A 19,194-nucleotide genomic window follows, 5' to 3' on the forward strand; every position below is an offset into this window, starting at 1 on the left:
GAATCAGAAGTCATGAAGACGTTGTGTGATCCAGAGTCTAAACATGTCTCCACTAAAAGATTGTCCTGAGCAGTTTCCTCTAACTGGTGTGTTTTCTTCCTCACGTTGATTCGTTTTACCAGTTGAGAACACCAAAATATCCCAAATGAGATGGCTAAAATCATGTTCACACGACTAAAGCCTGATAATTTTTTCCACTACTTGTTTTTTCTTGGAAACTGTTTTTGCACACATGAATCCACTACTGTTAATGTCAATAGTAGTATTTTAATTTGCTGTTCCCTGTTGCTTTTCTATTCCAAGTTTGTTTTAATCAGGGAAATTAATGAACAGCATTTCTTCTCACAAGATCATTAGAGGCTTATTTTAGATTATATGGCCACATGTTGGTAACAAGCAACAATCCCCAAAGTTCTGCTGATTGATAACTTTAAGAACACTATCAGAAATTGTTTAATAAAGACAAAATGCCCACTAGATATGATTCTGAATAAAGTGCGTGTCGTACTTGTAAGCTAGGTGCTTATTTAGCAGTAAGTGGTGCCAGAGACTAGATATTTTTGCTTGTTGGGCCACACCACGACGTTGTTTTCAATTTTTCCTAAAAAGACTCCTCCACTGCCTCAAATTTGGGTTTGTGTGTTGTTTTTAGAACTGCACATTGAGAATGTAATTGGAACGAAAAAGGAAAAGTCCCCAAATTAGAAGTGCTTATGAGATTCTTATGAGGAGACAAATGTGGACGTCCCATCGTGAGGCTTAACTTCCACATGCTTGAAGAGCTTGCATTCTGTACAGTTGTATTTCCTCACTCTTCCATGTCCATCATACCCAAACAAGAACTTAAGAACCACAACTATTTGTGTGATGTGACATCCATACATTAGTCTAGTTTGTGCATGGTTGTGTGCACAGACCTGGCTCTGGTGCTTCAGCCTCTGTGACTCCAGTTCCTGGGTCAGTCCGGTGACCTGGCTGAGGGCTTCCTGTAGAGCTTGACTAGGCGAGGAGCTTTGCATCAGGATCTGACTCTGTCTCTTCAGCTTTGTTTGCTTGACCACCATCTGAAGAAAGGACCACAAGAAAAAAAGGGTTATTTCCCCTTATGGAAGACAGTCAGGACACATTGTTGCAAGGGACAAAACAGCATAATGGAAATCATCATACCGGGAATAAAAGAGGAACATGCAGAGCTAACTTACCGCTCTGGCAAAGCTCTCTGCCTCTGTCCTCAGGTCCCTCTCCAGGTTCAAGGTGTCCTGTAAGGCCTCATATTCCTCCACGGCAAAATGAGAGACTGGACAAAGATTTCCATGTTGGGTCTTTCATGTCTTTTACCATAACAATGCAACATACAGTCCATCAACAATCAATGAATGTGATACCCTGGTATAAGGAAATAAGATGGATTGTATTAATATAGGGCTTTTCTAGTCTTAACACATACTCAAAGCGCTTTTACATAGTACACGAATCATTCACCATTCACACACATTCATACACTGGTGGCCGAGGCTGCCGTACAAGGTGCCACCTGCTCATCAGATAAACATTCACGCACATTTACACTCTGATGGCGTAGTCTTGGGAGTAATTCAGGACACTTCGACATGTAGACTGGGATCAAACCACTGACCTTCCAATTGGTAGGCGACCGCTCTACCATCTGAGCCACAGCTGCACCATGATCGTGAGTGGTCTTCTAAAATATGAAGACCACATTAACCATGTGCACCCCCCCTCACTAACCTCTGTTATATTTCCCCAGGAGTTTCTTTTGCCGCACCGTCTCAGCAATTAAAACAGTGTTATCGTGTTTCTCTTTCAGCAGCTGCAAATGTAAAGTAGAGAAACAATACAGATAATGTTACGAGTTCTGTTTTTATAGTAATCACTGACATTGTTAAAATGGAGATGACAAAGACGATTTGGTAACACTTTATTTGAAGGAGTGTGCATAAGACTGATATGACACCGTCATAACTGTGACATAACACATGTCATTAAAATGTCTTTATGAATGTTTCTGACTGTTGTCATTGGCATTGTAATTTGGTAAATTATGACACTTTTAATGCAAAGTTGGCATTGTTGTGTTATGGCAACTTGACATTAACCTAGACAACATAACTTGTCATAAACATATCATAGCAGGCATAATTATCAAACTCAAAGAAACTATCTGGCTTTGGGTTAACATTACATTAAACTGTCAGAGGTGGTTGGTTTTTACATTGGCTGTCATGAGACCATTCATAAATATTTTCCTTAACCTTAAAGGAATACACCACCGTTTGTTGAAATAGGGTTATTCACCGTCTCCTCTATATTTATATAGGTGGGCAAACGCATTTTTGTCTCAGTGCATGCATTTGGTGCTTTTCCATTACATGGTACCTACTCGTCTCGCCTCGACTCTACTCGCCTTTTTTGGTTTTCCATTACGAAAAAAAGTACCTGGTACCTGCTAACAGGTACTTTTTTTAGTACCTCCTCAGTCGAGGTTCCAAGCGAGCTGAGGCGAGCCGAGAAGGTGACGTGAAACCCTGCAGGCTGCTGATTGGTCGGAAAGAAGCGTCACTGATCACTGCATTGCTAGCGAGAGACGGCATTTTTAAATAGTTTAGCCAGCGGTGTTTTTTTGCTGCCGGAGGCTCCACGCAGAGCTTTCTCCGTAGCATACAAGTGGCCTGATGGTTATACTGGTGCGCTGGTGTGTGCATGTGTGATGTGTGTGTGTCAAGTCGCCGTATGTTTGTGTGTGGGGAGCTAGTGAGCGAGGGAGAAGTGAGAGAGTGACGGCAATTATCTCCACAGCGAGTAGCGACTCTAGAGTCATATATATGTGACCACGGTGGGAAATCTGGAGCAGTAAACGTTAACTATCTCTTTGATATCATGTTGTTTACGGAGACGGAGAGCAGGAAATGAGTCGGGGATATGCGGGGATATGTCAATGGGAAAAGCCAGCTACTAAGCCACGCCCACAGCAGTCGCTATGACGACCAGCCACGCTGAGGCGATACTAAAATCTGCAATGGAAAACGGACGCACAGCGAGTCGAGGCGAGTAGAGTCGAGTAGAGTCGAGGCGAGTCGAGCAGGTACCATGTAATGGAAAAACGCCAATTGTCTTGACTGGCACCGCTAGCTTAGCTTAGCGTAATGAATGGAATCCTTGTTTGCCGTTAGCATGTCGTGAGTAAACGTGACCCAACAACAACAAAAACAACCTTATTACTTCTTGTGGCCTGCGTGTTCACAACAAGTAAAAATAGCAATGCAGATTAAGACTAGACAATTTCCTAGTCAGATATTGACTTGGGACTATGTTGGGTGGGAGGAGACTACAGCCAAAGCACTGCTACTCGGGCATAGAGATATTGGCAGCCCGCGGGGCTCTGCAGCCGGCGCAAACTCACTGTTTCTGGGTTGCTGGACAACCAAATGCCGCTGCCCAGACTGAGCTCCGCAGGGCTCCGTTTGATTTCCCTATCAAATGCCTTTATAACGGTGTCATGAATAATTCCCTTGACCTTAAGTAAAGTGGACCCATTTGGACTTGTCATTAAGATGTAATAAAAGTTCTAAGACCAGTTTGATGACAGTGAATACAGTATTGAGGTGATTTAATGAGTTTTAGACAGAAAATGTTTTAAACATTTTCGCTGTTTAGACTATCTTGACTTGTTGCTAAAGTAACCACTAACTGTTGACTTAGCTGCGGTTAGCTAAGCTTGGTTAGCTGTACAGCTGACTCAGCCCTGAGGTGCCAAGAGCCAAACCTCCTTGGTTCCTGCACCCCGGGGCTGAGTCAGCTGTCCTGCTAACTGAGCTAACTAGCTATTGGCAGCTAACTACAGTTACCAGTTACTTTAGCAACAAGTAACATTAGCTTTAGGCTGTCCAAAACTACCTAAATCACCTTGGTACTGTATTCGCTGTAGTCCAACTGGTCAAACTGCACATCTCAATGACAAATCCAAATGGGTCCACTTGGTTAAGAGAATTATTTATGACACCGTTATAAAAGCATGAGAGTATAATCAAACTTTATGACATCTTTATGATAAGTCCAAATTGTTTCACTTCCTTCTACTCAAGGAAAAATATTCATGACAAAATTATAACTGTCTCATGACAGCCAATGTACAAACCAACCACTTCATGAGAGTTTAATTAACGTTTACGTAAAGCTAAATACTTTCTTTAATTTTTTTTATTAAACCTGCTATGACAAATTTTTTAACACACTGGTATCGGATTGGTACTCAGTATTGGCCGATACACAAGTTCAGGTATTGGAATCAGTATTGGGAAGAAAAAAAACGATATCTAACTGGTATGGTCATTTAAAATGCTGGGCGAATAGCATCTGAAATGCAGCCTTGTTGAGGCAGCACTTGGAAACCGGGAGAGATTAGGAAGAATCCACTGTCACACATTAGTGGTGCTGTCCCAACCTAAAATACTGACAGTCTGGCAAGAGTCCAGACTAACCTCTTCAGAGAGAAAACTACCATGGTCTTTGTCTTTCTGATTGGTTGCTGAATGTCAAGAAGTAAGTGAGAGGAGGAAGAGAGAGAGAGGAGAAAGGAGATGCAAGAAAGAGTAGTTTGGTTAGTTTCTGTCTCCATCTATTTGTTAACCAGTGTTGGGGGTAACGCGTTACAAAAGTAACGCAATTACAGTAATGTATTCCTTTTTGCTGTAACGCAGTAATATAACGCATTACTAATTAAATTTCGGTAATATTATTACCCGTTACAATCTCAGTAACGCGAGTTACAACACATTTTAACGCAACATTTTTTAAGAATTTCCCAACACCGCGAAGCATTTGTTCACAGGGAAAAAAAGCCGTGCGTATTATTTCATAACATCTGTGTCCCAACAGGTGACGGTACGTCAGCTCGGACAGCAGTGTGTCCGAGCCGCTGACAGATTTAAACATGTCGGGAATAAATGTTTAGGTTGTTACACGTAAATCATTGCAGTTTATCAGCCGTGGAGAGTAACTCTGCCTGTAGTGGAATGGCTTGACGACCAAAAACGCTTCTTTTACTGTGACCATTTACTGTTCAATATGTTTCTGTCATGAACGGTAATAATTATTACAGATGCAGTTTTACAAACAAGAAAGGGAGCAACTTAGCTTGACGGACATGTTGCATCCATAGACAGTATTTGTTGCATCAACAACATGCATAACAGTTGAATCTCAGTAAGCTAGCAAGAGTACACAAGGTACACAACCGACAACTTCCGTGTAGGCTACTTCAAAATAAAAGCACTTCCCTTGACGGTTCGCAGTAAAACTAAATTACTGTTAAACAAATAAGGTTGTCGACGTTTTCACATATCAGCTGTAAATCAAGTATTGTAAATAATGTAAATAGTGAGTTTTAATCACACTATAATTGACAATTTCTTTTAGACTGTTTTAAACTAAACATGAATTTCTTATTCAAGTGCTTTAAACAAACATTTTACAACAATGCCGTACTTCAGTACAACTGTAAGGTACTTTTAATTGAGTATTTTCATTTTCTCCTACTTGTCTATTGTACATTTTACTTATCTATTTTTTATAGCTTTAGTTACTTTGCATATTCATATTAATTATACAAACTATTATGAATAATCTGTGATGTATTAAAGTGGATAAAGATGAGACTTTATTTATCCAGTGATGAAATTCACAAGCTAGCTGCCAAGTCAAACTTCCACTGTTATTTTGGTGAAAGTAACTCAAAAGTAATGCAAAAGTAGTGTAACGCATTACAATTCCGAGACAGTAATATTATAATATAACTAATTACTCTCAAATGACAGTAACTAGTAATATATAATGTATTACATTTTGGAAGTAACTTGCCCAACACTGTTGTTAACCTACATGAACTGAAAGCAACGCAGAGCTGTGAGCGTTCAGTGAGCGGTGAGCAAAAGGGAAACTAGACCAGCCAACCACGTTGGAAGTGGAGAGTGCAGGAGACGAGAGAAGCGCCACCAAAAGTTCACTGGGCTTCAGGTAGGCCTACATCCTTTTTTGGTAATTGGCAGCCGGCTGCACGGCTTTGTGTTAATTAACTCCCCGAGACCTTACAAAAAATCCTTTCTCCATTGCGACAATGGACATTGAGGAAAATAGCACAAAAAGTAGAGATGACTGTGAAAGGTTGGGCCAATACCAATGTTTAAAATAACAGCCTTTTTTGTATTTATTCCCCCTTTTGTGCCATCATTATAAAACAATTACTTGAACTGTTTTTAGGTCATTCAATTAAATGTTAATATATATATATATATATATATATATATATATATATATATATATATATATATATATATATATATATATATATGTATATATAAACATAATTAATAAATCAAATATAAATATCTTTCACCTCTTGTGTTTCCATTAAGCACAAACTAACAGTCGGCTGGAACATGGGCCTCTCTACTTAGGTAAAAAGCCTTCCCATACAGTGGGCCTTCTCTACTGAATATTAATGATAAAAGGAAAAGAAAATCACCTCAAGCCTACTACTTCTGCATTTCTCTTTACAAAGATAAGCATCTCTGACTTGTTGCAGCTCAGTCTATTTCTCTTCTCATCCAAGATGCGAGACGCAGAACAGAACACTGACGACAATTTGGAAACAAAGCACACGTGTGCACGGCACCCATTGCCCTCTTACACCATGCCAAAGTCGTGTCCAGCCACTGGATTCTTCTCAGAATCAGCAGCTGGGTATGCTAGCTACTGTTGTCAAATACGATACAATACAACTTTATTGTCAGTTTACATCGAAATTCATTTTGCGTTCCTGAGCAGCTGCGCTCAAAAGAAGAAATAAAAAGAAAAATACACACAGAGCTAGACAACAATTACACATAGACATATCAACAGCCATGGCAAAGAACCATGTTTCCTGATATTCTCGGATCCAGATCTTAATTGGCAGCACACTGATTTTAGTTTAGCAACAGGATAGACACAAACACAACATTTAACCAGCGCAAACATGATGCTACACAGATAAACATCCACTAACGGGGATTGTTATCTTATTTGTTACTTACATGTAACTCTGTTGTCGTTACTGATGAGTCACAGTGATGAAAGGCTAAAATCATGCCGGAATGATAGAAACAATGTATTTACCAGCAATAATTGCAATTAATCTGAATTTTGCTGCTCTCTTAGTAAAACAGGTGGACAGTGTGCACATCCAAGCCCAGCTGGGTGGCCGACTTCAAACAACAAAGGAAGAGGAGAGACCTCCTCTTAGTAACATGCTCGCAACAATTTGGTAGCCTTGCCATTGACATAGATTTATTATGAGCAAACATGTATTGTGTCTAGAATCCAAGTGACAGAAACAGTGCACTTACTTCTTCCCTGGTTTCCCTCAGTTGTTCTTTCACTGCTTCCAGATCAGTGACAGCTGGGTGTTTGTCCAACTTATTTTGTAGCTCTGAAACAAAGAAAATCAAAGCAGTTTTAAGCTCATATTGGGTGATTGCATTATAGGGGTGAATGCATTATAGTGCATTCTTTGGGATTCTTTTTGTCACCTTGGATGTTTGAAAAAAAAATATTATATATATCAAAAGAACATTTGTTCAGGCACATTTAGACACAACATACAACAGTCCATAGCCAATAATAAACATACAAGAGAATACATAAATACTTAAAAATACTAAAAACTAAAAACCTTGAGGGTAAGAGTTTGGGTGACATTGTTGTCACCTGACCAAATCAATCAGTTAACGGTAACCCTTGGCTGTATGAATAGTGTGACTGACTATAAACTAATATCACAGTCCACAGCATGTGATCAAATATAAGATTTGTGTTGCTTTTAGATATTAGAATATTTAGTATATGTTTACGCCGGAGCAGCAGTGAAAAGACGAGAACATTGGAGAATATACTGCAACCGCCATTCATTTATTTCTTTGTTATACTTTATGTGATGGCAAAATGAAATATAATGTGAAAGAATATAGTGTGACATTTAATAAAAAAACAATAGCAGCACCAACAGACTATTGTTTTTCTGGGAACGTCATGTGTAAACTGCACAAAATGTTCAAATTTGTTTGCCGAGGAAATTCAAGGAACACTTTAGTTCTGAAATCTTTGAAATTACACAGAGATTATACCTGTTACTACAACGCAGCTCACAGCAGGACCAGGCTGAGGCATTTATGAGGGTACTTAAGCAGAAAAAGGTCGCTGACACCTTGAATTGTTTTTGGGGAGGGATAGAATGCCCTTTGTTAAGTAGGACAAGTATGCTGATGGATAAAACTCTCCCATTAAATGAAAATGATGTGTTCCCTGGCAGGAAGTGCTTTGACTAGCTGCCCATTGGGATTGGGCGATTGGAGGAACAAATTGTCTACCGGCCGGTTGGCTGAGTACATCACCGCTTGTTGTTTTTTTTTGGCTGATTTTTGTCATTTTATTTTGCTAATTTAATGGTCTGTGTTTTTTTTGGCTGATTTTTGTCATTTTATTTTGCTAATTTAACGGTGTGTGTGTGCAGAAGGAGTCAGAGCCGCTGCACAGCTCTAAAACAGTGTGTGTCTGGCTATGCAAGACTACTCAGCAACGGCAGAGAGAGACAGCGTGCAGAGCCAGCATACTTTTTTTTTAAGGGGTGTTGGACTTACAATATGTTGACAATTTTAACATATTGCCCAACCCTGGCACTGTCCATTAACATGCAATTATGCAACAAAATAAGCCCACAATCGTTGAGCAAGTCAACTTATTAATGCATTTAGTCATCTTCCGCATCAGAGTGTATCATTTCCAAATGGTATGATTGTCTGTCCCTTATAATGCCAACAGCCTTCAACAACATGATGGGAAAAGCATCATCCATTATCACCTCAGGTATAATTACCTACTGACTTAAGGAAGTGACCATGACATTTCCCAGAGACAGCTGGATTGGTAGGGAAGTAGGTGAGTGAGTGCTGCTTCACCAGCCTCACTTACTGAACATAGTGTATGTAGTTATTGTTACTTCATGAATATGCAATGCACAGTTTAGCACTTAACAAATGACTAGTCTATATCCACGACATTCCACTTCTGGGATTGCTCTGCATGTTATTGCTGTTCTGTTGCACGACTAAAACTACTTTTGAACGTACACATGTTCAGCGTCGCCCAAGACGATTGTGATTGGTTTAAAGAAATGCCAATAAACCAGAGCACGTTTTTCTCCCATCCAGGAATGCTGTGTGGACTAGCCAGACCTTCCTCCTCAGCGCTGTGGAGGAAGGTCTGGCAATGCAAGACTAACAAATGACTAGTTTACATTTTTTGGCACTTTACACACCTGAGATGGTGGTCTGGCACTGGGCAGAGAGGCAGACCATGCTAGCTGCATGTAGCTCTTCACTCTCGTTCTCCTCTTCATCGTCCAGGCTGATCTCAGCGATGGCCTCTGGGCCGAGGAGGGGTAACAGCATCATGCTCTTCCTCTTCAGAGAGCGGTTCTGACGGTTCAACTACAGCGAGGAGGCACAGCCACAAACATACCGTATAAGCACACGTGACTGTCCATGCTGAATGTATTCAACAATATATCATGAATATTGTCCCTGCCGGTTGAAAACCTTGTAGCCTAAAACTGTTAGTTTTTTTTTAGGTAATATAAAAAAGGCTAGGCCAGGTTAGGAAATTAACTAACAATGTAAAGATCAACAAGCCACTGACACATATGTTCAAATTTGATTCATTCAATAAATTATAATCTTTTTGTCTTAAATTTGGTTTCTAGGAAAACTCAGCCCAGAGTAGTTCTATTCTCCCCAAAACAAGTATACAAAATAAATCACTACTTTTTTTTGCAATATTCACGGTCTCTTGCAACTTTGTTTCAACAAAAATACAAAAGACATCGCCGCAACAATCTAAAAAGAAGGCCGCAAAATCCTGTAGGGACTGACTGAGTACTGCCACTTTCTAATACATGCAAGTACTTAGGGTTGTGTTACTGCTCAAACAAATGTGCACAAATGTGCTGCTGTGCAAATAAGAAATCTGCGTAAGGAGGTTGGTTGGGGGGGTGGATGGGTCAAACAACACAGGACTTTCACACAGGAGACTGGGATTCATGTCCCGTTATTGTCCCGCGTGTCACTGAAACGTACATTCTGTAACCCCACCCACCATCTTTTCCTAAACCTAACTGTCCCGTTCTTGTGTCGCATGCCAGTTAAATGTACGTCGCGATCCAGAGCGTCAAATAGTGATGCCAAGAGTCCCGACCAACCATGTCTAAATGTGACTCTTAAGGAGATTTTTTGCGTCAATAACAAACGCCAAAGGCACCTGACCAAGCGTCACTTTTGTATTGTATGTATTTAAATTATAGTATTTAATACACTGTAATTGGTTCAGACATTTTGAATCTTGAAATTACATGGAGGTGATATGAAAAAAAAAATGATGGCTTGAATGAATCACTTAAAAACAGGGAAGAACAGCTTTCTTCTGCTATACCTGCTATGTAAAATCGGTTGGACATGATAAAGCAGCAAAGGTGGTACACAAAAGCAGCAACATTAAAATTTTCAAACTGTAGCTAGTTTTTCAACAACGACAATAACACTTTAGTGTAAATAGTTTCACTGAATACACTCACCATACCTCAATACCAGATTGCATTTTGCAGCCACATGAACAAACTCTGCATGCACAACATACAGCATATTCAGCACCTATTCCGTAAAAGATGTCATGAATCTAACAAAAACTGACAGAGCCTGCATCCTGCAGCGCCTTCATTCTCAAATCTGCATAGAGTGACAAGCGTGCTTTGTATTAAGCATGTGGAAAACAGGCAAAGAAATGAGGTAGCAGAGCGACAGACGGGGCAGATGAGATGTTGTTGATTTCCTCTTTTCTTTGGCCCTGCAATCAGTCATAATAGCAGGACGCATGCAAAGGCAATGATAAGGTGTGAAAAAACACACATCGTTAGAGAAGCACAGGCAGGCCGTGAAAAGGCAGTGAATATCTCTCCTTTTAGATGTAATCACAGGTTTTTGATGTGACATGTATTTGCATCTTTCATTTCTACGCATCATGTTTTTCTGTGTGATTATCACTTCTAACACATATTCTTACGTGGCATTTCCTTTTAAAATTATTTGCAAATTGATCAGTTCTACATGAAGCATACATACTAAACTGCCACTATGGCGAATCCATTGCTAACAGTTCAATCACCAGGACGGCCATAAGGAGACCATCACTAAGTAACACATGAAAGAAGCCTATGGGAAGGAGATGGATGCCAATTATGCATGTTTCTTGATGGCATCTGAAGGAAGAAAAAATGTCTTGACAAAAGCAGAGAAACAGAAAAAGCGAGCCATGAAAAAAACATTTATTAATGGCATCCTGGTGGGAGCAGATTTTTAGCAATTCCATCTTTTGATGATGCCCTTCAGACTGCTTTTTTTTCTGAAATGCAATCAACAATACATAACATGGAATCACATTCTTCTGATAATAATCTACAATTCACGAGAGAAGTACATATAAAATTACATAGATAAATCAAGGCTGATTTAGCATCAGGCTAGCATCAACACAAAAACTGTAAGCATCAAAAACATGTTCGGATTTGACTGGTGGTAAATTGCCTTTTTAATTCAAAATGTTTGGTTAGGTGTAAAGGAATTGTTCTGATGTAGCTTCTTTCAGAGTGGGCTTGGGAATGTTTGGTATGCAAAATTACCATCATTACGTACAAAGAAATGAATATAGACTACAATCTGTCTGTCCTCCACTGGGAACACCTCCTTATGTATTTTGGGTTTGATTTAAAAATAAATGAGTAACAAAGTGATGTTACCACCCTCAGAGTGCAGGAATTGTTGCTTTACAATATTGTTGAAATGCTATTGAAAGGTCAACACTGTTCAAAAGGTAATGTCATTTATTCCAGCCTTATTCTATTCCCAGCACTTGGATTAATGGCAAATTAATGTGTTGCTTTCAACTAAATTAAGTGTTGAATAGTGGATGTATGGATATATTTTTGGATATGGCTAATCAAGGACTATCAGTCTGCGTGCCGCCCCCCCACAGTGACACCCTGCTGTATTTGCAAGGCAGGGGACTGTCTAGGTATGGACAATGTTTTAAATCAAGGAGGAAGAGGAGAAAAGAAGCAGTGAGCACATGAAGAAGAGACCAAAGAAATCAAATAAAGCTTGAAAGAGAGTAGTCACTTAGACTGTCCCAAAGTAAGCTTTTAGCCAGTATATTCTTACGAACAAATAGATTAATTCCTGCTGTAAGACCAGGAGTGGGCTAGTTTATTGCTGCCTCTAAGCAGCTCTGCCCAGTGGACATAGCCTCATACATTATGTCTTTTCAGTAGGAAAAGAAAAGTGACACAAAATAGTATCTGTCCCACATTTCAAGGCAATGGCAATTCATCACATTTGATTCGTTGTCATCAGTTGCTAAATATTCACTTTGCAAACCCTGAAACTTCCAAACCTGCATATTTGCATCCATATAGTACAATGACAAAAATGGGTTGCATATTTGGTGGGCTTTCTTAAAAAACAAGGTCTGTGTTCATGTTCATTCTTGGAATATTTATGTTTGGAACAATGGCCACAGATGCAGCACATACAAGATGAGATATATAGATTAACATCTGCCACATCTCTGCACCATTCAGGTGAAGCAGGAGATGGAAACATCATTTTCTGGGTTTGGTTGGAGAAACTAGGATACTGAGGCAGAAACCTTATCCAAGTTTCTTGAATGGATATGTTAATAAACTCATACCCATATAACTTGATCTCCTCGGAGTCACGAGTTATTGACAAAAGAATGACTATATTGAATATTTCAATAAGAGTATAAAAGTATTCTACCATTATTTCTCTCCTATAGTAAGTTAATGTTATTGCAAATAAATGCTTCAGACATGATATTGGGAGTGAGATCTTGATCTTGGAACAGCAACATCATACTGCAAGACAATCAGTGGCCCTCATTTATGAAACGTGCGTACGACCTAAAACAGGCGTACGACGGGCGTACGCCGATTCCTACGCAAAGCTCGGCATTTATCAATTTGGACGTGAGCGTAAGCTGCGATCAAATCTAACGTCTGGTCTGAACTCGTGTACGCAAGTTTTCGAGTCAGTGTGGACTTGCGGTGCAGCATATAATGAGTTTAACAGGAGAAGGAGAAGTCATCAGTTGATCACATATCAGCAATGGCAGATCTGGCTCTTTTAGAAGACCTCTATGCGCCGATCTGCAACATTGTTTTAGCCTGGGGGGGTTCTGCACAACATCGCACAGGAAGACACGGTGCCATAAATGTAGCGATGGAGCCAGATGACCCGATGCCCAGAGAGAAGTGTCCAGAACAGCCCCAACTGGGGGCTATATGAAGGAGACAGGATATTATTCCTCACTTTTAAAAGGTAGCCTATAGTGTTATGTTTGGCAATGATATTCAATACAGGAAGCATGACGATGCACAACATTTTTATTTATTCTTCAGGTTTTTGTTTCTCTTTCAAGTGAATGATTTATTTCTGCCATTGACCAAGTTATTTTGGCTTGTTTTTCCAGCCCCTCTGCTGTCAGGAGACAGGGTCCAGCACGGGGGGGCGGAGGACACGAGCTCTCCCTCAGCTGTTGCCTCGTTCCGACGAACACGAGTAAAATAAAAGACACTGCATAAACTCCGCTACCGTGTGTTTATTTAATTATAGGTACACCTACATGTAGGCCTAATAGATTGCAATAGAAGCCTGTATATTACTATTAGGACTATAGAAAATGTGTCAAGGATGTATAAATTAAATAGGCTAAACTTCAGCTGGAGTCCGATTTACCACGGCAACACTGTTGACCGCATCAGTGATCTCTTTCCATTCCGCATTCTTTCTACAGCCTTTAATACCAGTTTTCAGGCTGCCAAATAGTACACACGTTAGTGCAAATGAACCAGAGATATCAGGGTTTCAATCTCCACCTCTGAAAAGTTCCGCTTCTCAAGCCGGATTACGTCTCGCCATGTCATAAATTGTAGGGGCGAGGCCTCAAAACCCAGAATATATTGGGGCGTGATATTTAAATGACGATCGTTTCCAGCCGCCGTATTTATCAATATACGACCATTCTTACACTCGGATTGGTGTGATACGAACGTTTCATGAATCCCACGTGAAGCCTGTCGTAAAATGATTTCTGCGCTCATATCTGCGCTGGTTTCTACGTTAGGGTGATAAATGAGGGCCACTGTGTTTAACTTGGTCCAAACTGGACTGGATTTAAAGCTGCGGTAGGCACTTTATTTTTTTGTGTCGTTGGGCAAATCTTTCAGCATATTGTAATTCAAGTCTTCTGAGAGAAAACTAGACTTCTGTACCTTCTCTTGGATCTGTTTCTTTTTAGGTTTTAGATAATCTAGCCGTGACGGGAGACTTTGGCCAATCACAGATCATTTCAGAGAGAGAGACGGCGCTCCTATTGGCAGGAAGAGGTCTCACTCTACTTCAAATTTTGGTGTCTTTTTGCACCCTAACTTCTGCAGCAATAATGGAGCAACAGAAATATTAAATGTAAGAAGAAAGAAAGAGAGCGAGAAGGAAGTCAACTAAAAACTAATCAGGAACAGCACCATGTCTGAAACCAACCATGGGCTTAGCGGTCAACGGAGGAACTGCAATGTCTGACAACACTGGCCCAGAAAGACTTTTCCCATAGACTTTGCATGGCAAAAAAAACTTCTATATTTCAGTGGCAAATGTTTTGGGGGTACATCAACTTACTGTACCAGTCCGAACATTCAAATGGTCCTTGTTTAAACCGTCATATTTAAAAACATTTAACATGCACTTATCTCCGAATCCAGAATTATTTAACTAGGTATGATGAACGCACATAATGGAACATGAGCCGACCCACGGTACTGCACCCACGTCACCCTGCACTGCGCATGCTCATATGACGGTTCTACTGAATTCATGTAGCTGTAATAATGGCTATACCGCTGTAATTCATCATTATCTTATAATACATCCGAGGGATGTATGCTGTAAAGCCTGTAACATTAACGTCTCTGTTCACAAACTACCGGGGCTTCCGCTAACCTAGCGTATATATATCTATATATATGGGTAGCTAGTGATTATATAACATAATGATTACATCACCTTTGTTCTCTTTATACATCCATCGTTTATATGATAATCATTAAACGATGAAAAAAATGAAAACCCAATGTTAGTGAATATTTAAGACAATAAACGACGAGTTCTCCGCGTATACTCGTTTCCATTGGAAAGAAGCTCATAAACGAGGTGTTGCTACGACAACTCGTTGAGCTGTCGCTAGTGTGCATGTCCATCGTGATGTCATGGGCATCGAGCTCCATGACTGCTTTATGCACTTTTGAGCAGCTCTCATTGGAATGAGCTCATTGCGCCGGACGCTGTATCCAGTTCTCTTAATACGTCCATGATTAGTTACCTTCAGTCTTTCCAACACCAGTATAAGTGCAGCTGCTCTTGGACATGTGGTCGGATGGGGATGGTATTGCAGGTGTGGCCCCCCTCTCTCCAAACAATGTGGACAGCGAGGTTACGGACAGAGGTGCCCAACTGGTTGTCTTTTTAAACCATAGTTTATACTTATAATATAACTCATTTCTGTCGTTATTAGTATTATATTTCCAAATACATACATTAGCATCCATCAATGCCATTATATTTTCTGTTCTTTTTCAGACATACAGTAGGTTGGCCGCTGGGCCAACATCTAATATTCTTTTGTGTGACTCAAGTCAGTGGTTGCAACAATAATTGCAATAGTCATATTTCAAAGGCAAGAATAAATAATAAAGTATTTTTAAAGTGTTGCGATTTGTCAGGACTATATTTGGCCCTCCAGCCTAAAGAAGAAGTTATATGCCTGTAATGTACTCTTATAATATTGCAATCATTTTAAAGTTTTAGTTTGCAGTCATATAGCCTTGCAATCTAGACCAGTTAGGAATCAAATTCATTTTGGTTAATATGACAACATAAAAATGTATAAGCCTAAAGCCCTGTATCCTCACACACAGTTTAACACCACAGGAAATTATGGTGGTGTGTGTGTGTGTGTGTGTGTGTGTGTGTGTGTGTGTGTGTGTGTGTGTGTGTGTGTGTGTGTGTGTGTGTGTGTGTGCCATTATTAGGTGATGCTAATTTCATTAACAGTAGTCTGTAAATGATACTAAACAAATGAAGGCTGTGGCTCAGGTGGTAGAGCAGTCATCTACCAATCAGAAGGACGGTGGTTCAATCCCCTTGCCCCTGCAGTCTACATGTTGAATTGTGCTTGGACAAGACACTAAACTCTGAATTACTCCCGATGCTGTGCCATTGGAGAGTAAATGTGTGTGAATGTTCACCTGATCAGCAGGTGGCACCTTGTATGGCAGCCTTGGCCACCAGTGTATAAATGTGTGTGTGTGTGTGTATGTGTGTGCGTGAATGGTGAATGGTTCCTGTACTATGTAAAAGTGCTTTGAGATACAGAGATGGCAAACTACTTACCTTTGAGCAAATATGTAAGGAGTATAGTATACCAAAAAAATATTTTTTCAAATATTTACAACTGAAAATTTTTTAGGGCTGCAACAACGAATCGATAAAATTCGATTACTAAAAAAGTTGGCAACGAATTTAATTATCGATTCGTTGTGTCCCGAAACTATTAGGCCACCTAGTCGCGGAGATAAAAAAAATAAATTTAGTTGAGCGCGGAGTGGAGCAGCGCGGAACAAAAGAAAAGAAAAAAGCAGAGCGGGGGTAGAGGAAATACGGAGAGAGACCGGAGAGACCCGTAACGTTGTTCGTTGCACTTACTACAATGATGGTAATAATTTAATGAATAAGTGTGTGTGTGTGTCTGTCTGTCTGTTTTGTCTGTATCTGCTATTTGGGTTACTTACCTTTACACAACTATTAACCTAAACAATAAGTATGCATGTATTGAGTTGATGTAAATTAATGCTTTTTTTTATCCGATTCATCGATTAATCAAAAAAATTATCGACAGATTAATTGATTATTAAAATAATCGTTAGTTGCAGCCCTAAACATTTTATATTATCAATAAATAAAGATCTAATGTCTGAGCCACCTCTGACAAATCTTGAAAACCTAATCATCACAAACCTGGCTAAAACGGGTCTAGTATCTTTGTTTTATGGGACTTTGGTATTTTATGAAAAGGAATCATCCAAAAACAGATTAGAAACATGGAAAGTCGATATTGGAGAGAATTTACCTGAAGAAGAATGGGAAGTGGCATACTTAAAGGCACGGCAAAATACAATTAATACAAGATTGAAATTGCTCCAGTATAAATAGCTAATGCAAACTTATATCACCCCAGTAAAGCTGAATAAAATCTATTCTAATATTTCAGATATTTGTTGTAAGTGTTTAGAGGAAAAAGGGACACTGTTCCACTGTGTTTGGGAATGTTCCAAAGTACAACTCTTTTGGCAGATGGTAGCTAAGAATGTTCCCCTGAAAGCGAAACTTTGTATCCTGAGTATATACCCTGAAAATTTGGTCGTCAATTCTACACAGTCAGTGTTGATTGATTTTGGGCTTCTTCAAGCTAGAAGACTGATCGCTCTTTTCTGGAAAAATATACAGTTGCCCTCTGTAAAGTTGTGGTTGAAGGAGATTGCAGCATACCTTTCCATTTCCCTCTTACATATATTGTTAGAGGGAAAAGAAAACAGTTTATTAAAGTGTAGAAACCTTTTTTGGAATTTTTGGAGGATGAGAATGTCCCACTAACTTAAAGATCACCATTACTACTGCTTTTCAGTTATTTATTTATTTATTTATCTATTTATTTGTATTACTTAGTTTTATTTGTACAGTTATTTAATTAGTTTTGCATCTTTTGATTGTTTTGTTGTATTGCACACTTAATACATTATTTGTAGAAGTTTAAAAAAAGGAGGGTAACTAGGACATACATAGAACCTCTAAATCCCATTGACACCTCTTTCCTCTGCAAATCTCAGTATTTGAAACTGCCTCTGAAAACGGGCAAATCTCAACAAGCCGCCTACTTGACGTCAACTCCTCCTCATTTGGCTCTAGTCCCTCTCTTTGTCACGCCCCAACATTTGCATAGGCTACACAACTGACCTGAGATCAGTTAGTCTTCTGAATCTAGGTTGTGCAGATCTCAGAAATTGTATACATTGTTCATCTGCTATTTTACCATTACATTCACTTCTGAGACTTTTTTATGCGAAAAATCAACTATGTAGAGGTCAAATATGGGCCGTTTTACAAAAATTGATGTCTAATTGCAAATGTTGTCCGACTGTGTGTCGGATTTCAGCGGCCGGTGCTGCCTGTGTAGCTGCCTCGCTGCCCGGCCTGCCTCCCTTCACAGACCCCGGCCTGCTGTGAGCTAGACTGAGCTCCGTCACGCCTGGCAGCCCACAGCACTCCATACCCGCGCAAAGTCACCGTTTTGTGGGTTAATGGACTACCAAACGCTGCTGCCTGGACAGAGCTCCAGTTGACGTCAACTCCTCAACTCCTAGTGTTTGTTACGCCCCAACATTTACATAGGCTAAACCACTGACCTGAGGTCAGCTAAGTCTTCTGAATCTAGGTCGTGCAGATCTCAGAAATGTTATACATTGTTCGTCTGCTATTTAATTACTAAATTCACTTCTGAGACTTTTTTATGCAAGAAATCAACTATGTAGAGGTCAAATATGGTCTGTTTTACAAACATTTATGGCTAATTGCAAATTTTGTCCGACATGTGTCGCAGCTCAGCAGGAGCTCAGTAGGCTAACGTGAGAGCGGCCGGTGCTGTCTCGCCACCAAGCATGTCCTCATTGTTAGACACTGGCTCGCTGTGAGCTAAATGGATCTCCGTCATGACCGGAAGCCCGCAGAGCTCCATACCCGTCAAAGTCACCATTTCTGGGTTACTGGACTACCAAATGCAGAGGCCCTGATGGAGCTGCAGCTAGCCGCGATCTTTACCCATAGGATTTAAGGGACACCAGCAGCTAACGAAACCCCTCATATTCACAAAAATGCATTAAATTGAAATTGGACACAAGCGTTAGAA

At 39.9% G+C, this 19,194-nt stretch overlaps 1 protein-coding gene across 3 annotated transcripts in view; it reads right to left on the minus strand.

Annotated features, from left to right (window-relative positions):
• Positions 1–19,194, minus strand: part of shtn1 (shootin 1) — an 80,313-nt gene that overhangs the window by 21,915 nt on the left and 39,204 nt on the right. For all 3 annotated transcript variants that reach the window (XM_028603992.1, XM_028603993.1, XM_028603994.1), the window contains exons 5-9: positions 9,371–9,542; positions 7,404–7,486; positions 1,750–1,831; positions 1,203–1,297; positions 918–1,064 (exon numbers count right to left, since the gene is read on the minus strand). In XM_028603992.1, coding sequence (XP_028459793.1) covers positions 918–1,064; positions 1,203–1,297; positions 1,750–1,831; positions 7,404–7,486; positions 9,371–9,542 — 579 coding nt within the window. The remainder of the gene's footprint in view (positions 1–917; positions 1,065–1,202; positions 1,298–1,749; positions 1,832–7,403; positions 7,487–9,370; positions 9,543–19,194) is intronic.

Source organism: Perca flavescens, chromosome 17 (assembly GCF_004354835.1).
Source record: "Perca flavescens isolate YP-PL-M2 chromosome 17, PFLA_1.0, whole genome shotgun sequence".
Classification (NCBI taxonomy): domain Eukaryota; kingdom Metazoa; phylum Chordata; class Actinopteri; order Perciformes; family Percidae; genus Perca; species Perca flavescens.